A 19081-nucleotide genomic window follows, 5' to 3' on the forward strand; every position below is an offset into this window, starting at 1 on the left:
AATACAGCCTACTCTTTAAATACAACTTATCAGAATTTTTAGTATACTGGACACCACACATAAAACCCACTACTCTTATCCTTGTGATTTCTGTTCTTTGTTAGCTGTAGTTTGTTCTATATGAACCAATGCACAGCAAACATCAGTAAACAGAAAAACTACTTGGAAGAGAGAGAAATTTTCTGTTTGTTAGATGACAAAGTTTCCATCTAGCCTCTTTAAATATATCTTTCATGTTCCTGACAATTTGCCAATCTATTTTTAAATTGATATTCTTCTAGCCTGAAATAGGTTCAGTTCACAACCATTTTCATAAAACTAGTATACACCCCTCTCACCAATGTAATCTAATTTAGAATTTTGTATTGACAAAAATTATATTTACTTAAAGTGAAGTTTACCATGAGGTTTAGAATTTGCAATACCACTACCAGAGTTCCAATGGGATGAAATTACAAACTGGGGCAGCTTCAGTTGGCTGCAGGCTTTCTTGGGCAGTTTTGAATTTTTGAATTTAAAGAAGTGGGCCGTTAGCCACTATAGGTATATTTGATGGTTTAGTTATCAAAACAAAACATTTCATAGTACTATTAAGCTCTATTAGAACTTTGTTCAAAATGAGCTGTTTGCTCCAGTAAACTGATAGGGAGAATGGAAATGGAGTGGTTATAGCACCAAACTAAATTTTTTTTAGATGGCTGTAACACTTTAAAAAAGTATACATCCAAGGCTAATTTACATGAAAAATACCTGTGAAAAGTTTTACAATATTGTTTTAGGAATTCAATAGAACCACAGATGGTAGAACTACAGAAGGTATCAAATCTAACCTCTTCATTTTTTGTAGATGAGGACACCCAGCCCCAGAGAGATCAGCTGATTTGTCATGGAGAACTGACTATCATTGCTGGTGTGGTGCTTGTATATTTTCAAAATCCAACTTAGATGGAAATCGAGGTCAAGTTAACGTTTTTTTTAGTGGCTATAAGGATCCAGAGAAAATGAAGAATCAAGGTTCCTTACTCAAAAGAACTAAAAGTTTTTAGTCTCTATGAAAGGAAAAAAATGGAGACCTTTTGCTTTGTATATAGCATGTTTTATTTTCTGTCATTGTTAGCATTTACCTTTTTCTAGGTAGCTTGTAATTTAGAATAAAATCCAGTTCACTTTAGTAGTTAGTTTTTTGCTTTGTCCTCAAAGACACAGAGGAGGCAATAAAGCAACTTAGTTAAGGTAGCCAAAAATTTATTAGGAAGGAATCCAAAACAAAATAATAGAAACTATAATGCAGTGTATTTAACTTCCACATGAACAAGCAAGCAGGGTGTTATTTCTTAGTATAATTTACAAGGTTAAGCTTGACTCCAAATCATTAATTACTGGACTATAACTCACATTTTAAATTTCTGCAGGAAGTTTTACAAAACTTTACTGAAGCAAGTAACAGTACAGGCATTGCTAAATCAAAATTTTAGAAACAAATTCAGTTTGGTGGGGGAGCCAAGACCCCAGGACCAGTGGCAGCCCAGGGGAGGAAGTATAAGCCATCTGGTAGCTTTCTATTTCAAATCATTATTCTTGTTAACTAGGTGCTAAAGCTCAGTTATTTCTGTGCTACTGAAGGAGTTTAAGTTCAGCCAGCACCTTCTACATTTTGGTGCTTGGTGCCAGAACTCCAGTTGCTAGTTAAGGTTCTGTTAATAAATATTTGGAATGTAATGTTTTGAAATCTTAGTGACTTCCAACTCTTTTAAAAAATCAGTTATTTCCACTGTTGTACCATGAATTCCAGCATGAATTTATTTTCTTGTTACAGGCATAGTGATGATCAGCTTCAAGGAGACTTGTATATATGTTAACCCCAACAATGAAAAGAAAGTTAAGTCTGTAATTAAGAAGTTCTGATTTCAGGTATGGTCTCAGATAATTACACTAGCTGTGTGATACTGGGAAAGCAATTTAAGCTGTGTTTGCCTCAGTTTCCTCAACTATAAAATGGAGATAAGAATAGTACCTACCTCAAAGGGTTGTTGTAAAGATTGAATGAGATAATATTTGTAAAACATGCTTAGCGTAGTGCCTCACACATGGTAGGTTCTATTAAAATGTTTATCATTTTCCCTGTTCCATATCCCCTTTCCCTGGAATAAAGTTCCAATAACATCTCTTTAATGCTTCAGACAGACAGTCTTTTGTTACACTTTTTCTTGCAGATGATGCAGGTTGAACTGTGTTGTGTTCTCTGTTTTGTTAAAATGTCAGGTGGCTTCCCAACAGAGCAGGAATTGAAATTATAAATGACCCAGGACTGCTCTTCTCCTTGGTAAAATTAAATTCTTTCATACTGTTTTCTAGGATTCAGATTTAAGGTTATTTTCCATAGAATCATCATCATGTAGTTTTTCCAGAGCCCCTACCTAAGGAATTCTTAAATTCATTTTTCAAAACCTTATTTATTTTCAACTAGCAAAAATCTGCCGTATCACCCTTTCCCCTCACTTCTGCCCTAGATTTGAGAACTGAAGAAAAATAAAGCTTGTCACAAACATGTATAGTCAATAAAAATACATTTCTACCATAGCCATGTCCAAAAATACTGATTTTATTCTTCAGTCTGAGGCCTTTTACTCTGTCTTGAGGTGGGTAACATGTTTCATCATTAGTCCTCCGTAATGTCAGTTGGTCATTTCACTGATTAGGACTTCCCAATTCTTTCAAAGTTGTTTACCATTACCATGTTGTTATCATTATATAAATTGTTCTCTGGGCTCTGTTCCCTCCCCTGTACATCAGTTCATACAAGTCTTTCCAGGTCTCTTTAAAACCACCCTCTTTGTCACTTCTTACAATATACTTCCATATGATAATTTGTTCATCCATTTCCCAATTTATGAGTACCTCTTCAAATTCCTATTCCTTGCCACCCCAGAAAGAGCTATCAATATTTTTGTACATATTTAGGTTTGTTTGGCTTTGGAATAATTCTTCTTTAATCTATCCTCCCTTTTATTCTTTTTCCTCTTTCTCTCATATTTCCCTGGTAAGTAAAATAGGTTCCTTTACCCAACTGTGAAGGCATGTGTGTATTCTTTCTTTCTTTAACCAATTCAGATGAGAATCAGGTTAAAATGTCAGCTGTTCCTCCCTCCCTCCTTTTTATTTGTTTAGATTTTTACTTGAATGCTGTTCATGTTATAGTTTTCCCTAGTCTTCCTTTCCTTTCACTCCCACTGTGTTCCTGTTTCCCTCTCTTTTTATTCTTAAGATCATTAGCACATAACAGAACCATTCTCAGGCCTCGTCTAATTAGATTCCTTTGAACCCTTATGATGGTAGGTTTCAGAGGGCACACATGTATCATCTCCCTATATTTTATATTTATTGAACCCCTTATCACTGTTCATTCAGTTTTACCTTTTTATGTTTCTCTTTACTCCTTTGCTTGAACTTCAGAGTTTCTCTGCAGCTCTGTTCTTTTCATTAGGAAAACTGAGGAAAGTTTCTCTATTTCAGTAAATGTCCATTTTTCTCCTTGTAGCATTATAATCAGTTTTGCTGGTTCAGTTATTCTTGGCTGTAAGCCCATATCCTTCGCCTTCTAGAATATTCTATTTCCATTTTTCTGTTACTTTATAGTGGTTGCTGCTGAATTGTGACTCTTTGGTGCTTGCATTCTTTCTTTATGGCTGCTTGTAGTAAGTTTCCTTTGACCTGGAAAGCTCTGGATTTTCTTTATGATGTTCCTGGAAATTTTCATTTTGGAGTTTCTTTCAAAAGGGGACTGATAGATTTTTGTTGTTGTTTCCACATTGTCTTCTGTTTCTATGAAATCTTGGCAGTTTTCTTCTGAGATTTCCTGAAGTAAGATGTCTAGCTTTTTTTTTTTAACTCTAGTGTTCAGATAGCCCAATGATTCTTAAAATTTTTCTTTTTGATTAGTTTTCTAGGTCAGTTTTTGTTATGAGATATTATATATTTTCTTTTTTTCCCCCAATTTTTAAATTGTTTTAATACTTCCTGTTATAATGTGGAGTTATTGGACTGTATATGTCCTGTATAGGGAGTTTGTTGCTTGGGTCAGATTTTATACCTATTGTGCCAACTCGTTAATTCCCTTCCCAGTTCTTTCTTCCATAGCTCTCTTTTCTAATTTTTTTCCTCAAGCACTCACATTGCATTTACAGAAACATTTTTTTAATTCCTTGTTTTTAACTCTTGCTTCATATCTTCCAAGAATTCTAGTTGAGTCCAGGTCTAATTGTTTTTTTTTCTCTGAGTCTTTGTAAGGATCGTATACGCTGTAAGATAATTTGGATTCTTTGTCTTCTTTTGGGTTTGTGTCTTACACATTCCTGTCACCACAATTCTCTTTTTTCTCGGGGGTGAAGAATCTGTGACTTAAAATATATAATATGTGCTATGTACTAATAATATGCATTATTATCATGTGAGGGACTAGTCTTACTATCTCCTTATATTTTTAGCACTTAGTGTATTGCCTTCTCATAGTAGATGTTCAATAAATGTTTGTTGTTGAAGTGAATCAGTTAGTGAGGTTTAGGGATTTTCTTTTCCAAATAGCATCTTTAGGGTTTTATAAGTTAGCTGGTCTCATATGTCTGTTTTGTAGAGGGGTGGTGGGGAAAAAGAAAAGAAAAATAAAGAAAAGAGCTTATTGCCTTCTGGTTTAGCTAATTCAAGGCAAATTATGCCATGTGTTCCATACTGTGGCTCAGTCTGACTTTCCTCAATGGAATGCATGTTTTCCAGCTACCATCCTTTCATGATCTTCCCACATCAGCTGGCAGAAAGCATTTGGTTCTGAAAAACAGCCACAAATTGATGGGTCTCCAGTTGGTTCTCCAACTTTGTATAGTGTAGGGAAATATCAGTGTTTCAATACTGGTGTGACATGGCTTTGTAAAGCAGATTTAAGCTTTATAAAAAATATTTGTAATTTGTGACTGGGTTCTGAAAGAGTGGATAAGAATAGATAATTTTCTCTTGCAAAGCTTTTGCCCAGTACCTGGCACATAGTAGGTATTTAATAATGCTTGTTGACTGACTCACTTTGTCCTCTGTGTTAAATGAAATATTAAAATTTCCACTAAAGTAAACATAGAATCACATTTAGAAGTATCTTAAAAGTTATCTGCTCTAAAACCCTGCCCAAATGAATGAATGAAAAAATTACCTAGGTAATGTGCTAAATGCTAGGGATAGAAGAAAAATGAGACCGTGTCTGCTCTTAAGGAGCTCATATTCTAATTGGGACAAACAATATACATAGGGGTCAGCTGTGTAACTGATGGAAAGGCTCAGGGATTCTTATGGTGTAGAGCTAGCGGAAGTCTTTCAGAGGTGTGGAGGGCATTGTATCAGTGTAGATTTTAAGGCCCAAAGCCAGAATACTATTTAGAATAGCCATGATAAATGATCATCTTCATTCCATTTATGGTTATCTTTGCTCCAATTAAAAAAAAAATTAAGCTGAAATCAACTTCCTTGTAATTCCCTCCTTTGTGTCCCAGTTTTACTTGTAAGCAAAGAACAAGTGTAATTCTCTTCCATGGTATAATCTTTTATACCTTTGAAGACAGGTATCAAATTTCTGTTTCTATATCCTCCTCCCTTAAATATTGTGTATTTCTATGTCTACATCCCCCGCCCCACCTCGGCCCCCCCTTTAGATTTCTCTTCAGGCACCTCCTTTCAGTCTTTGTATGGCATGTTTTAAGGCTTCTCAGTATCATAATCTACACTGGGTGTGTTAAGGTTTGTAAAGGTGCCTTCTAAAATGTTGGACCCAAGTTGGATACAGTACTCAGAAACTATTAAATAATGCTCTCTAGTCATCTTGTATTATTGTATCTGTTTTTTCTAAATCAGATATAGAACTTTATGCTGGCCCATATCAAATTGTATTTTCTTAGCTTTGGCCCACCATTCTGTACTGTCATAACATTTTTGGAATCCCTGTTATCCAGGGTATTGTCTGTTCCTGCCACTTTTCTGTCAGCTACCCATTGGAGAAGCATGGCATCTCGGCCTTTATCCATGTCATTGAGAAAAAAATATCAGATAGAAAAAGACTAAGAAACAGAGTCCTAAGGTATGTTATTAGACACCTCCCTCCTGTGTTGACCTCTGGTCACTGAACAACACTCTGTTGACAGGGTCATTCAACTAGTTCCAAACCCATCTAGCTGTATTGTCTGTCATTAACTCTCTTCTCTAGCTTGTTCACAAGGATGGCTGGGAGATTATGGAAAGGGTTCTATTATTGTAGTAACCCTGTCAAAAAAGAAATTAGACGTCTTTCATTCCTTCTTGTGATTTTAAAAAATTTATTTTCATGGCCTTGTCCAAAAATTTGTCTCATTTTATGTCTTGAATCCATCACTTCTCTCTTAAGACATAGGTAACATTTCATCATCAGTTCGTTGGAATTATGGTTGGTCATTGTATTGATTGGAGTTCTTAAACCTTTTAAAGTTTGCAAAGCCTTTACAGTTGTTATGTAAGCTGTTCTGGTTCTGTTCACTTCATTATTTCTCATGGTGTAATAATATTACGTTGCCTTCATAGATCATAAGTTGTCCAGACATTCCCTAATTAATGGGCACTCCTTTTTCTAGGTTATTGGAAAAGGGAAGGGAGGAAAAGGAATAAACATGTATTACACATCGCCTATATAACCGACACTGAGAAAAGTACTTTACAAATATCTCATTTAATCCTCACAACAACCCTGTGCTGTTGGTGCTATTATTTCCCCATTTTGCACTTGAGAAAACTGAGGCACACAGAATTTAAGTGACTTGCCCAGCATCTCAAAGCTAGTAATTGCCTGAGGTCACATTTAAACTCTTCCTGATTACAGGCCCAGTGCTCTAGCTGCTGCATATAGTGCCTTTTTGTCTTGTTTTGTGGCAATTGGGGTTAATTGCCGGGGGTCACACTGCTAGTAAGAGTCTAAGGATGGATTTGAACTAAGGTCCTCCTGACTCCCGGACCAGGACTGTATCCAGAGCACCACCTAGCTGCCCACTTTTAGTGCCTTTTTTGCCATGACCAAAAAGCAGCTCCAAATGTTTTGTACGCATGGATTTGTTTTCTTTTTGATCTTTTTGGGGTATAAGCCTCATTGTATCACTGGTTGAATTTTTTGGAATAGTGTCAAATTGCTTTCCAGAATATCTGGTCCAATTCCTAGCTCTATCAACCCCTTCAACATTTTTCATTTTCCATTTTTGTCATCTTTACCAGTCTGATAGGTACAAGATAGAACCCCCCGAGAAGCTTTAATTTTCATGTCTTTAATTATTAGTAATTTGGGGCATTTTACATGTGACCATTGATAGCTTGGATTTCTTCCTTTGAAAGCTACTCATTCATATCTGTTGACATTTTCTGAAATAAGGATGATCTTTATCATAATCCTTCAGAATTTGGCAGTAGAACCCCACTTGTCCTGGTGACAGGGACCACATCTATATGGGAGTGTTCTGACTTAACATCACTATGTATCTAAGGGCAGGTGGGATCCTGAGCATCACTGAGGATGAAGAATAATCAGAAGTTTTATTGTTAATTTTATAGTATTAGAATTTTAAGAGATGGCAGAAAACCTATTTTAGATTTTTTTTCCCCCTTTGAGACCAACTTGCTAGGATTCTGTTTCCTGTCCTCACTTTAAAAAAATGATTTCATTTATCTTAATGGGGTTTTGGGGGGAACAATTTATCAGCTATATGTATTTTGTGTGTTATAATCTTATTTCAGAATTAATATAATTACTAAATGCTTTTTTCAAATTAAATTTTTAGTTTTTTAATCAGTAGAAATTAACCTGTCTTCCCCCTCAATTGAGAGAGTGGAAGAAAAATAACACTCCTGTTACATTTATCTGTAGTTAAGCAAAGTAAATTTCTACATTGATCAAATTGTGTGTGTGTGTGTGTTTGTATCTGATTTTGTATTCTATATCTTTTACTTCTCTCTGTGGAGTTGGGTACCATAGTTTATCATTAGTCGTCTGGAATTGTGGTTCATCATACTGTTCAGAGTTCCTAATTCTTTCAAAACTGTTCATTTTTATCCATGGTTTTCTCTTTGTATAAATTGTTCTGCTTCTGCTTACTTCACTCTGCATCAGTCTGTTTAAGTGTTTTCAAGTTTCTCTGAGATCTTAGTTATTTCTTATAGTACAATAATGTTTCACCACATTTATGTACCATAATTTGTTCAGCCATTCCCCAATATATGAGAAATCCCTCAGATTTCCTATTCTTTGCCACCTCAAAAAGAGCTTTAAATACTTTTGTTGTATATCCTTAGACTTTGTTTTCCTTGGGACTAATCTCCCCTTTACTACATCCTTCCCTTCTTTTTTTTCTTTCTGTTCTGTTTCCCTGTGGAGTAAAATGTATTTCTCTACCTAAATCTCTCTCTCTCTCTCTCTCTCAATTCTTCCTTTCTTTGACTGATTCAGATGAGAGGTGTTTAAGCATCTCTTCTCCTTGTATAGATTTCTATTTCCACCCTGTTTATGTGATATAATCTTCCCTAAGCCTCTTTTCCCTATCCCCCTAATCTCCTCCTCATCACCGCCCTTTCCATTCTTCTTTATCCTCCAAACATAACCAAACCACTCCCAGGCCTTCTGCCTAATCAGATGTCCTCTATGGCCCCAATGATAGGATTCAATGAGGACGCATGTATCATCTCCCCATATTAGAATGTAAGCAGTTTATCCTTGCTTAGTCCCTTAGGATAGTTCATTCTTGTTTACCTTTTTTTTTTTTTTAAATTCCTGTATTTGAACTTCAGAGTTTTTACACAGCTTTGGTTTTTTTCATCAGGTATGCTTCGAAGCCCTTATTTCATTCAAGATATAGTACCCCCATTCCCCACCCCTGGTAGGATTATACCCAGATTGTTAGGTCAATTATTATGGGTTATAAGCCTATATGTTTTGCTTTCTAAGTTCTTCACTTCTGTTTAGTGGTGGATAATAAGCCCAGTCCTTGTAAGGGAATTAAACTCCTTCTTTGCTTACAAGTGAAACTGAGATACAAAGAAGAACGAGTTTAATTCCCTTCCATGATACAATCCTTTATACATTTGAAGATAGGTATCAGATTTCTGTTTCTGTATCCTCCTTTAGATATTCTGTATTTCTATATCTCCTCCCACCCCCCCTTTTAGATTTCTCTTCACGCACCTCCTTCTTTCAATCTTTGTATGGCATGGTTTAAGGCTTCTTAGTATCATAATCTACACTGGGTGTGTTAAGGTTCATAAAGGTGCCTTCTATCTCACTTCTGACCATATCCCATCAACAGTCTGTGTCCATAGACCTCTTTGGCTGTCTCCCTATGTTGACCGGGGCTGAAAAAATGATTCACTCTGACATTGTATTGGGTATCAGCATCAGGATTTGATCTGATGTGGTTTCTAGATATATTTGGAGCACTGGAGGGTAGGAGAGTGGGAGCTCACTGTATATCTTAATGCTACTCTACCATCTTGGCTCTGCCATTAAGTAAGCAACTTTTAATAATACTTTATAGTAAATTTTTTTCCTATGTGTATGTTTTTTTTTTTTAAGGTTGCTATAAAGATCATAGATAAGACTCAGCTGGACGAAGAAAACCTCAAGAAGATTTTCCGAGAAGTTCAGATTATGAAGATGCTCTGTCATCCACATATCATCAGGCTATACCAGGTACAGACAGTCATGATGCTTTTCCTCAGAGCTCCAAGAAGAGCCACCTAGTAATACTGCTGCCACCTTTGAAGAAAAAAGATGGGGGGGGGAGGAATGTCAGACAGCATAGACATTTTGAACTGTTAGTCCAGGATTATTGTGAGGATCAAACGAGGCAATATCTGGCACAGCATAGTCATTATAGAAATGCTAGCTTTGTTATTCTTATTACTGAACGATTGTTTCTTTTTGTTGTTCAGTTGGATACTGAAGTGCTTTACAATTTCTTTCTCTAGGCATTTGCTTCTGCCTAACCTTCAAAATCTGAGTTTGACCCTAGACAAAATTTTAAAGTAGACAGCATATATTTTAGACACTCAGTGTAGGCATAGAACAATCCTCCAACTGGTCTGTCTTCATTTCCCCCATTCCTTCTCTCCTCCTGCCCTTCCCCCAGCTCCTTAGTATCCTCCTCAGTAACATACTTTCCGTGGTCTTCAGCCTCTTTGGGCCTTTCCAACCCTTTTCTAAGTGTTTAAACTTGTATTTCTTTCTGAATTTGATTTTGCCCTCACAGCAAGAATTTCACAGTTCAGAATTTGATGAATACTTAGACATCTTATTTTGGCCAAATAATGCTTTGAGATACTGTAAAAAGTCAGAGATCTTATGAATTCATCATTATGTGTTGGTGATTGTTATGAATTAAATTATTTTGTTACTTAGCTCCCTGTATACCTAACCTTCGAATCTCAAAGTTGAACTGGACCTCAGAGGTTCTCTTGTTCAACTCCTCCTGAGCAGGAATCTAATGATACTTAAACATTCAATATTTGCAAAAAACGTTCTACCTCTCAATGTAGATCATATTGTTAACTCAAATAGTAAGGAAACTTTTATTTACATCATGACAAAATCTTAATTTGTGCAGTTTCCATTTTTTTGTTCTCACTTCCGCCCTGTGAGGCCAAGATTGGTTATTAAAATTGAGCAGTCAGGGGTTACTTTTCAGTGTTATCTATCTTTACATTTGTGCCAATATAGTGTATATTTTCTCTTGTTTACTTTATTCTGCATCATTTCTCATATATTATTCTAGAAACTCCTATGCCTTTGTTTTTAATACATTTTATTATTGTCATTTGTTTTTACATTACCAGAATTTCCTCCAGTTTTGTTCCCTCCACACCACGCTAGCCAAACATCCCATATAACAATATTTTTACAGGGAAAAAAAGGGAAGAAGAGACCAAAAAAAAAAAAAAAAAAAAGCAAACACAACCAATGCATTGAAAGGGTCAGAAAATATAGCTAGTATATGACAGCTGTGTACCTTTCACTTCTGCAAAAGAGTAAAGTGAGATGTCTAATTTTTTTCTGAGACTGGGTCTTCTTATCTGGCCTAGACTTGATGAAACCATTCATCCCACTGAATGGCATGGAATCTTTGACCTGTTTTGTTTCTGACCTAGGCTGGTTTACCATGTTGGTAACACCTTCTTTCCAGAGACTTACCATATTACAGACAATGCAGATGCTCAATCAGCTTTATCTCTCCCAAGTCCTCAAATCCCGAGTTCAAGAACTCCACCAGCCTTCTTCTCTCTACTAGCAGGGGTTACTGACATGTGCCATCACTCTTAATGTATGGACATTTTAGTAACTTTATTTACATAATTCTAAATTGCTTGCCAAAATCATCCCATCGACTCATAGTTCCACCAGAAATTCACTATTGTGCCTCCAGGATTGATTATTTACATCTTTTGTCACCTTTGCCTATTTGCTGGGTATAAGGTAAAACCTTATAAAACAATAATAGTAATTATGATAATAACAATATCTAACATTTACATGACACTGCCTTTGTGCCAGGCACTGTGTTATGCAATTTACAAATATTATCTTATTTGATTCTCATGGCAACCCTGGGAGACTGGAGCTATTGTGTTGTTCTTTTCCCCTCTTCCCCCCGAACTTTATACTTGAGGAAACTGAAACACGTAGAAGTTGAGTCACACAACTGTAAGTAGCTGAGACTGTATTTGAATTCATAGCTTCCTAATTTCAGGTACAGTTCTGTATTTGTGCATTATTAATTATTTGGAGCAGTTTTTCCAAATGGTTGCTAATAGTTTGTCATTTTGAGCACTATTATGTCCTTTAACCACTTCTCTGTTGTAGAATGGCTTTTGATCATTCTCTCTCTCTCTTTATCTCTCTCTCTCTGTCTTACACACACACACACACACACACACACACACACATACAGAAAAGTACATATGCACATATTTTACTCTATATATTTTGGATACCTTGGATTATCTGAGAAATTTAATAAAAATGATTGTTTTCCCTTTTGATCACTTCCCTTATCCTAGATACACTGAAATTTTGTTTGTGCAGAAGCTTTTCAGTTTCGTGGAATCAATTATTATTTTATTTTTTATAATCAACTCCTTTTGTTACTCATACACCCATACCTCTGAAATTATAAAGAAAATCTTGTCAAATGGACTGTAGCAGTTTATATAAGAAACCATACATTATGAAAAAGTTAAATCCTTGATCCAGTGATGGAGATAGTTCAACATTAGGAAAACAATCAATATAATTAATAGTATTAAAAACAAACATCCAAGACCATATGATTATTTCAATATGTGCAGAAAAAGCCTTTCACAAAATACAATTCTACTTTATGCCAAAAACCCTACAAAGGATATGCTTAGTGAGATTTTTAAAAACCCATTAAAAATATCTAAAATGAAAAGCAAGCATCATATTCAATGGGGATAAATTAGAATTTCCCCTAATAAATAAGGAAATAAAGCAGGCATATTAAAGTAACTAAATTGCTTCAATTAGAAATTAATTAGTTTAGAAAATAAGCAGATCATATACTTGTGTTGGAGGTGTATTTTTTTGTTTGTTTTGCATACCCTTGCAATACTTTATTTCACCTAATATCCAAAAATGTATGACTTGTGTTTTTTATTGTCTCTCAGTGTGGAAACTATCTTAACCGAAATAAATTAGCACCTTATCTGTAACTTAGAGTCTTACAGAGGTACCTGGTTGCACTGAGAAGTTAAGTAACTTTTCCATGATCAGAAATAGTATGTGACAGAAGTAGGACTACATAGTAGATATATTTTTTTAAACTTCTTTTTTTCTAAAATTTAGAGTTCCAAATTCTCTCCTTTCCCAGCCCTACCCCACTCACTGAGGAGGGAGGAGGCGAGCATTATCATATCAATTATACATTTGAAATTATGCAAAACGTATTTCCATATTAGCCGTGTTCTAAAAAAATAAAAAGAAAGAAAGTTATACTTTAATCTGCATTCAAAGTTTATCATTCTCTCTCTGGAGGTGGATGACATTTTTATCATAGGTCCTTTGGAATTATCTTGGATCGTTCTATTGATCAGAGTAGCTAAGCCTTTCACAGTTGATCATCATAACATTGCTATTACTGTTCCCAATAATCTTCTGGTTCTTCTGACTTCATTTTGAATCAATTACTATAGGTCTTGCCATATTTTTCTGAAACCGTCCCCCTTGTCATTTCCCACAGCCCAGTAGTATTCCATCACAAATATATGCCATAACTTCTTCAGTCATTTTTCACTTGATGAGCATCCCCTTGATTTTCAGTTCTATGCCACCATAAAAAAAGCTGCTATAAATATTTCTGTACATATAGGTCCTTTTCCTTTTTCTTTTATCTCTTTGGGATACAGACCTAGTAGTAGTATTTCTGGGTCAAAGGATATGCACATTTTTATAGTTCTTTGGGCCTTTGTTATATAGAAGGTATATTCCCAAACAAACAAGGAATAAAAGCAGTTAACAAAGATAAAATATATAACATTGATTACATGAAGCTGAGTAGCTTTTACACAAGCAGAATTGATGCATCTGTATAAGAAGTGATCAAATGAGAAAAAAAGTCTTTGCATCACATTTCTCAGATAAGGATTGAGTATTCAAAATATAGACAGCAAACAGATACATACGTTTATAGGTATATATAAAAACACAGCTATGTGTGCTCGTGCAAAACAGTTTTTTCACAAGATTAAGGCACCTAGGATAAGTGATCAAATGAGAAAAAACAAACTTTGCATAAAATTTTTCAGATAAATGCTGAGTATCCAAGATAAATAGAACAGATATATACATTTATATGTATGTTTACCTATGTATATATGTATATACACATATATGTATATGTGTATGTTTATGTATGTATATGGAGAAATGAGGCGGGTGACCATGCACAGCCCTCCCTCACTCAAAACAATCAGGTGCAAGTCATATCATCTTTTTCTGACAGCATAGTCTTCTTCGTAAATGAAGGACAAACACAACAACAATATATATGTGTATATATACATATAATACATATATATACATATGACTGAGTCTTAGTTGATGTGTAATACTAAAATCAGAAGGAAGTGTACCACGTATGAATGTACATGTCAATATACATACACCCACACACACATCACAAGACTTTCTTATTCCCTAGTAGAAAAATGGTCAGACAATATGAACAAATAATTCTCAAATGATGGATAACATATAAATGAACGTTTATTTCAAGTCGTTTATAAGAAGAGAAATGCAAAGAAAAACAGCCTCATACCCAGCAAATTAACAAAGATGAAAAAAGATAGGAATAGTCAGTGTTTGAAGCATTGCAAAAAGATAGTGCATTTTTGGTGTAGCTATGGATCAGTATTACCATTTTGAATAGCAATTTAGAATTATGGAAATAAAGTGATTAAATTTCCTATACCTTTTGATCTAGAGATTATACTACTAGACCTGTACCCTGAGGAGGTCATTAATAAGAAAGTCCCCATACACCAAAATATTTACAGCAGCATTTTTTTTTGTGGTAGCAAAGAAATAATGGGTATAAAATAGATGTCAGTTGGAGAATGTTTAAACAAATGGTGGCACACAAATGTAAAAGAATATTACTGTTCTTTAAAAAGTGAGAACCATGATGAATACAGACAAGCAAGGTAAAATTTATATGATCTGATGCATAATGTAGTACCAAGGAAATAATATATGCAATGACTACAACAGTGTTAATGGAAAGAACAACCACAAAACGTTCAAAAGTTAATGTTATAAAATTATAAAAAAGCAAGTATGGGCCCAAAGAAGAGAAGACAGTTTCTCCCACCCTTTTGCAGAAATAGAACGTCCACAGTTCAGGCTCTTTTCTTTCTTTTTTTCCTCTTTTTTTAATTAATTAATTTATTTTTAGTTTTCAGCATTCCCTTCCACAAGATTTTGAGTTCCAAATTTTCTTCCCATCTCTCCCCTCCACCCACCCCTAGACAGTGTGCATTCTGATTACCACTTCCCCCAATCTGCCCTCCTTTCTGTCACACCCCTCCATTTTCTTATCCCCTTCCCTTTCTGTTTTCTTGTAAGACAAGATAGATTTCTATAACTCATTGCCTGTGTGTCTTATTTCCCAGTTGCATATAAAAACAATTTTTAACATTCATTTTTAAAACTTTGAGTTCCAATTTCTCTCCCTCCCTCTCTACCCATCCTCACTGAGAAGGCAAGCAATTTGATATAGATTATACGTGTGTAATCATGCAAATCACTTCCATAACAGTCATGTTGTAGAAGACTAACTATATTTTCCCTCCATCCTACCCCCCATTTATTCTATTCTCTCTTTTGACCCTGTCCTTCCTCAAAAATGTTTACTTCTAATTTCCCCCTTCTCCTATTTGCCCTCCCTTCTGTCATCCCCCCTCCATAACCTTCTCTCCTACTTTCCTGTAGGATAAGATAGATTTTCATACCAAATTGAGTGTGCATGGTATTCCTTCCTTAAGCCAAATCTAATGAAAATAAGGTTGACTCTTTCTCTCTCACCTCCCCCTTCTTCCCCTCCATTGAAAAAGCTTTTTCTTGTCTCTTCTATGATTTGCTCCATTTCATTTCTCCCTTTCTTCTTCCAATATATTTCTCTCTCACCTCTTAAATTTATTTTTTTACATAGCACCCTTTCTATTCAACTCACCCTGTGCCCTCTGTCTGTGTGTGTGTGTGTGTGTGTGTGTGTGTGTGTGTGTGTGTGTGTGTGTATATAATCCCTCCAACTACCCAAATACTGAGAAAAGTTTCAAGAGTTACAAATATTATCTTTCCATGTAGGAATGTAAACAGTTCAACTTTAGTAAGTCCCTTATGATTTCTCTTTCCTGTTTACCTTTTCATGCTTCTCTTGATTCTTTCAGATTTTCTATTTATCTCTGATCTTTTCATCAAGAATGCTTGAAAGTCCTCTATTTCTTTGAGACCATTTTTTCCCCTGAAGTATTATATTCAGTTTTACTGGGTAGGTGATTCTTGGTTTTAATCCTCACTCCATAGTTCAGATTCTTTTAATGTATTCATTGAGTTTATGAATTTGTTTTTGTCTTCTTTTGTTTTCTTTAAAATATATTATTTGTTATATGGAATGACTTGCTACAGTAGAATAGAAAGAGTAAAACTGGGAGAAATTTTGGTGATAGAAAAAAGTAACATACTAATTGAAAATAATTAGAAAAACCTATCATATACCTTTCACAACTCTGGGTGGGAAATGTGATCCTGTGCTTTTCTTAATTCCTCATATTTTTCTTTCTTGCAGTGCAGTAATGTTCCATTCCATTCATATATCATTCATATGCTATTTATATTTTTTTATTCAACCGTTTCCTAATTGAAGGGCACTCTCCTACTCCTGCTATTTTGTATACTTCCTACCTCTTATTTTATTTTATTTATTTCTTTTTTTGCAGTAGGGAGAATTTCATAGTTATTTACAAAGAGGACATATTGTTTGTCACTCCCTGACTCTTAAGCTGTACTGTTCATGATCATTTCAGTTACTTATTTTTCAGTTGTCTGAGTCTATAGCCCCATTTGGTGTTCTCTTGTCAAAGATACTGGAATGCTTTGCGATGTTCTTCTCTAGCTTATTTTACAGATGAAGAAACTAAGGCCAACAGAGTTAAATGACTTGTCCGGGGAAGGCTTCTTAGACAATTAGGGCCTTTTGGAACCTCTCCAACTATCTTCCATGGCAGTAATGTTATTATTTCCCATATTTATAAGAAGAAGTTTCTCTGATATCCCTTTACCTTGTTTTCTGGGTCACACTGTAAGTAACAGAGTCAAAGTAAAATAGTGTCTTATCATTCCAAATCTAATACTTTTTCTGTTACAGTGTATTACCTCTCTTGGCTTTATTACTTACTAGACATGCCATCTTAGGAAATTCCTTAACCTCTCTAAAATTTGTTTATCTCATTTTTAAAATACAAAGATTATGTTAGATAACCACTAAGGTTTTTTCCAGTTCTAATAGTCTGTTATTCTGCTTCATTGTTGTAATGACAAGCTGCATTATCAGCTTGGTCTGACCTCTAGGTCTTTATTTTAATCCTTATTTTAACAATGGTGTTCTGGATACAACACTACTCTAATGGCAGGAGTTTCAGACCAGGTATAAATGGAGGACAAAATGTGATCATTGGCTTGCAGAAAGTATTTTTGAAACCTCTGACATTACATTATGTAGGCAGATATATACTCTATCTGAATAGGGAGCTTCTTGTTTTTGTTTAGTCGTTCTTCAGTTCCGTCTGACTCTTTGTGATCTCATTTGGAATTTTCTTGGCAAAGATACTGGAGAGGCTTGCCATTTCCTTCTCTAGCATATTTTATAGATGAGGAAACTGAGGCAAACAGGGTGAAGTGAATTGCTGCACAGTTTCTTGTAGTTAGTAAGTGTCTGAGACTGGTTTGAATTTAGGAAGATGAATTTTCCTGACTCTAGGCCCAGCACTCTATCCACTTTGCCACCTAGCTGTTCCTCAGGAATAGAAAGCAGACCTACTTAAAAGTCTGTATGTCAGAAAAGCTCTTTCCCTTGTAATAAAGGATAGGACGCCCCCCATCCCAACCCTACTCCTTGAACCCCCCACTCTCACTTAGTTAAAATGAGTAGCCTTGTCATTATTATCCTGTAATACTTGCTCGTTACTGGTCCAGGCATGTGGATGACTGAAGGAAAAAATGTTTAAGACTTAAGCAAATTCAGGGTACAATGCTTTAAAAGAAAGGCTATGTTTTAATAGTATGTGTTGTTAAAGCTTCACTATAGAAGGCTTCTTATGAGGATTAATCCCTACAAAGGGAAATGGATTATGTTTGCAGGAATTGGCCTGTTGAAATTGGTCAGGTTAAATTATGCTTGTCTCCACCCATGCCTTGCCCTAGAAGTAAAATCCCACTTTGAGTTTTTGCTCATCTGGTGCCTTCTGAAGAACTTTTTCTAAACTTCAGAGGACCCAATTTTTCTCTTCTCTGCAGACTATTCTTGAATTTATCTTTAAAAAAACCCTGCTCTTTTGTCCTTAATATAGCCTCTTTTGATCTTTTTCAAGAAATTGATTTAAATGGGTCATCCTTCTATCTGGATTGTAAAAACTTTCCACCTTGCCCATGATTTTGCCAGCTTGCTAATTTTAAGACATTTAAACATATTCCCAGCTCTCACATGTAATATTAGTAACATTTTCACACCCCTCTTTATCTTTTTCGGTGGGCTTTAATTTTATCCCCCCTTGAAAACTTCCATTGTATTGGTGAGTTCCCCAGCATTCAAAGAGAAATGGAACCACCATGGCCACCAGTGGCAAAGGACCTCACAATCAAAGTACTCTAATTTGTACCTGAAAAGGGATCTACTCTCCAGAGTACTGAGATGTGGTCTTATAACTTTCTTATGAGGAAACTTTGTATAGCCTTAATTAGGAAATTTTTAATTATATCAGGCCTTAAAGCTGCATTTTTAAACTTTTAATTCTTGCTTCTTCTTTTGGGACCAAGCACAGCACATATAGTACTTCCTTCACATGGTAGCCCTTCAAATAGTTGAAGACCTATTATTATGTCCCTCTTTAGATTCCTCCTCAGCATGTCCTTAGTGACATGAGAAACCAGAGACTATTCACTATCTTGGTTGTCATTCTTTGGGAACTCTTCCAGCTCTCTATATCTTTCTTATAATGTGATACCAAGAACTGAATTCCATGCTTCCATGTGTGATATGACCATGGCGTGGTATAAATACATCAGGACTCTCCACCTGTCCATGGACACTGTTTCTTCTAACGAGGCTTAGAATTGCATTAAATTTCTTGGCTGCTGGATCCTCCCTGTTGATTTCTATACCAGGCCTCAATACTTGGCATTTAAGAAGATCAGTGTGACAAGATAGATAGCTGAGGGAAAGACATTTCAAAAAACAGAGACCACATCCAAATA

At 35.4% G+C, this 19081-nt stretch overlaps 1 protein-coding gene across 4 annotated transcripts in view; it reads left to right on the forward strand.

Moving 5' to 3' along the window:
• SIK3 (SIK family kinase 3) overlaps positions 1 to 19081 on the forward strand; it is a 284867-nt gene that overhangs the window by 142285 nt on the left and 123501 nt on the right. For all 4 annotated transcript variants that reach the window (XM_072611006.1, XM_072611008.1, XM_072611007.1 and 1 more), the window contains exon 2: positions 9614 to 9730. In XM_072611006.1, coding sequence (XP_072467107.1) covers positions 9614 to 9730 — 117 coding nt within the window. The remainder of the gene's footprint in view (positions 1 to 9613; positions 9731 to 19081) is intronic.

The sequence above is a fragment of the Notamacropus eugenii genome, chromosome 5, assembly GCF_028372415.1.
Source record: "Notamacropus eugenii isolate mMacEug1 chromosome 5, mMacEug1.pri_v2, whole genome shotgun sequence".
Taxonomy (NCBI): Eukaryota; Metazoa; Chordata; class Mammalia; order Diprotodontia; family Macropodidae; genus Notamacropus; species Notamacropus eugenii.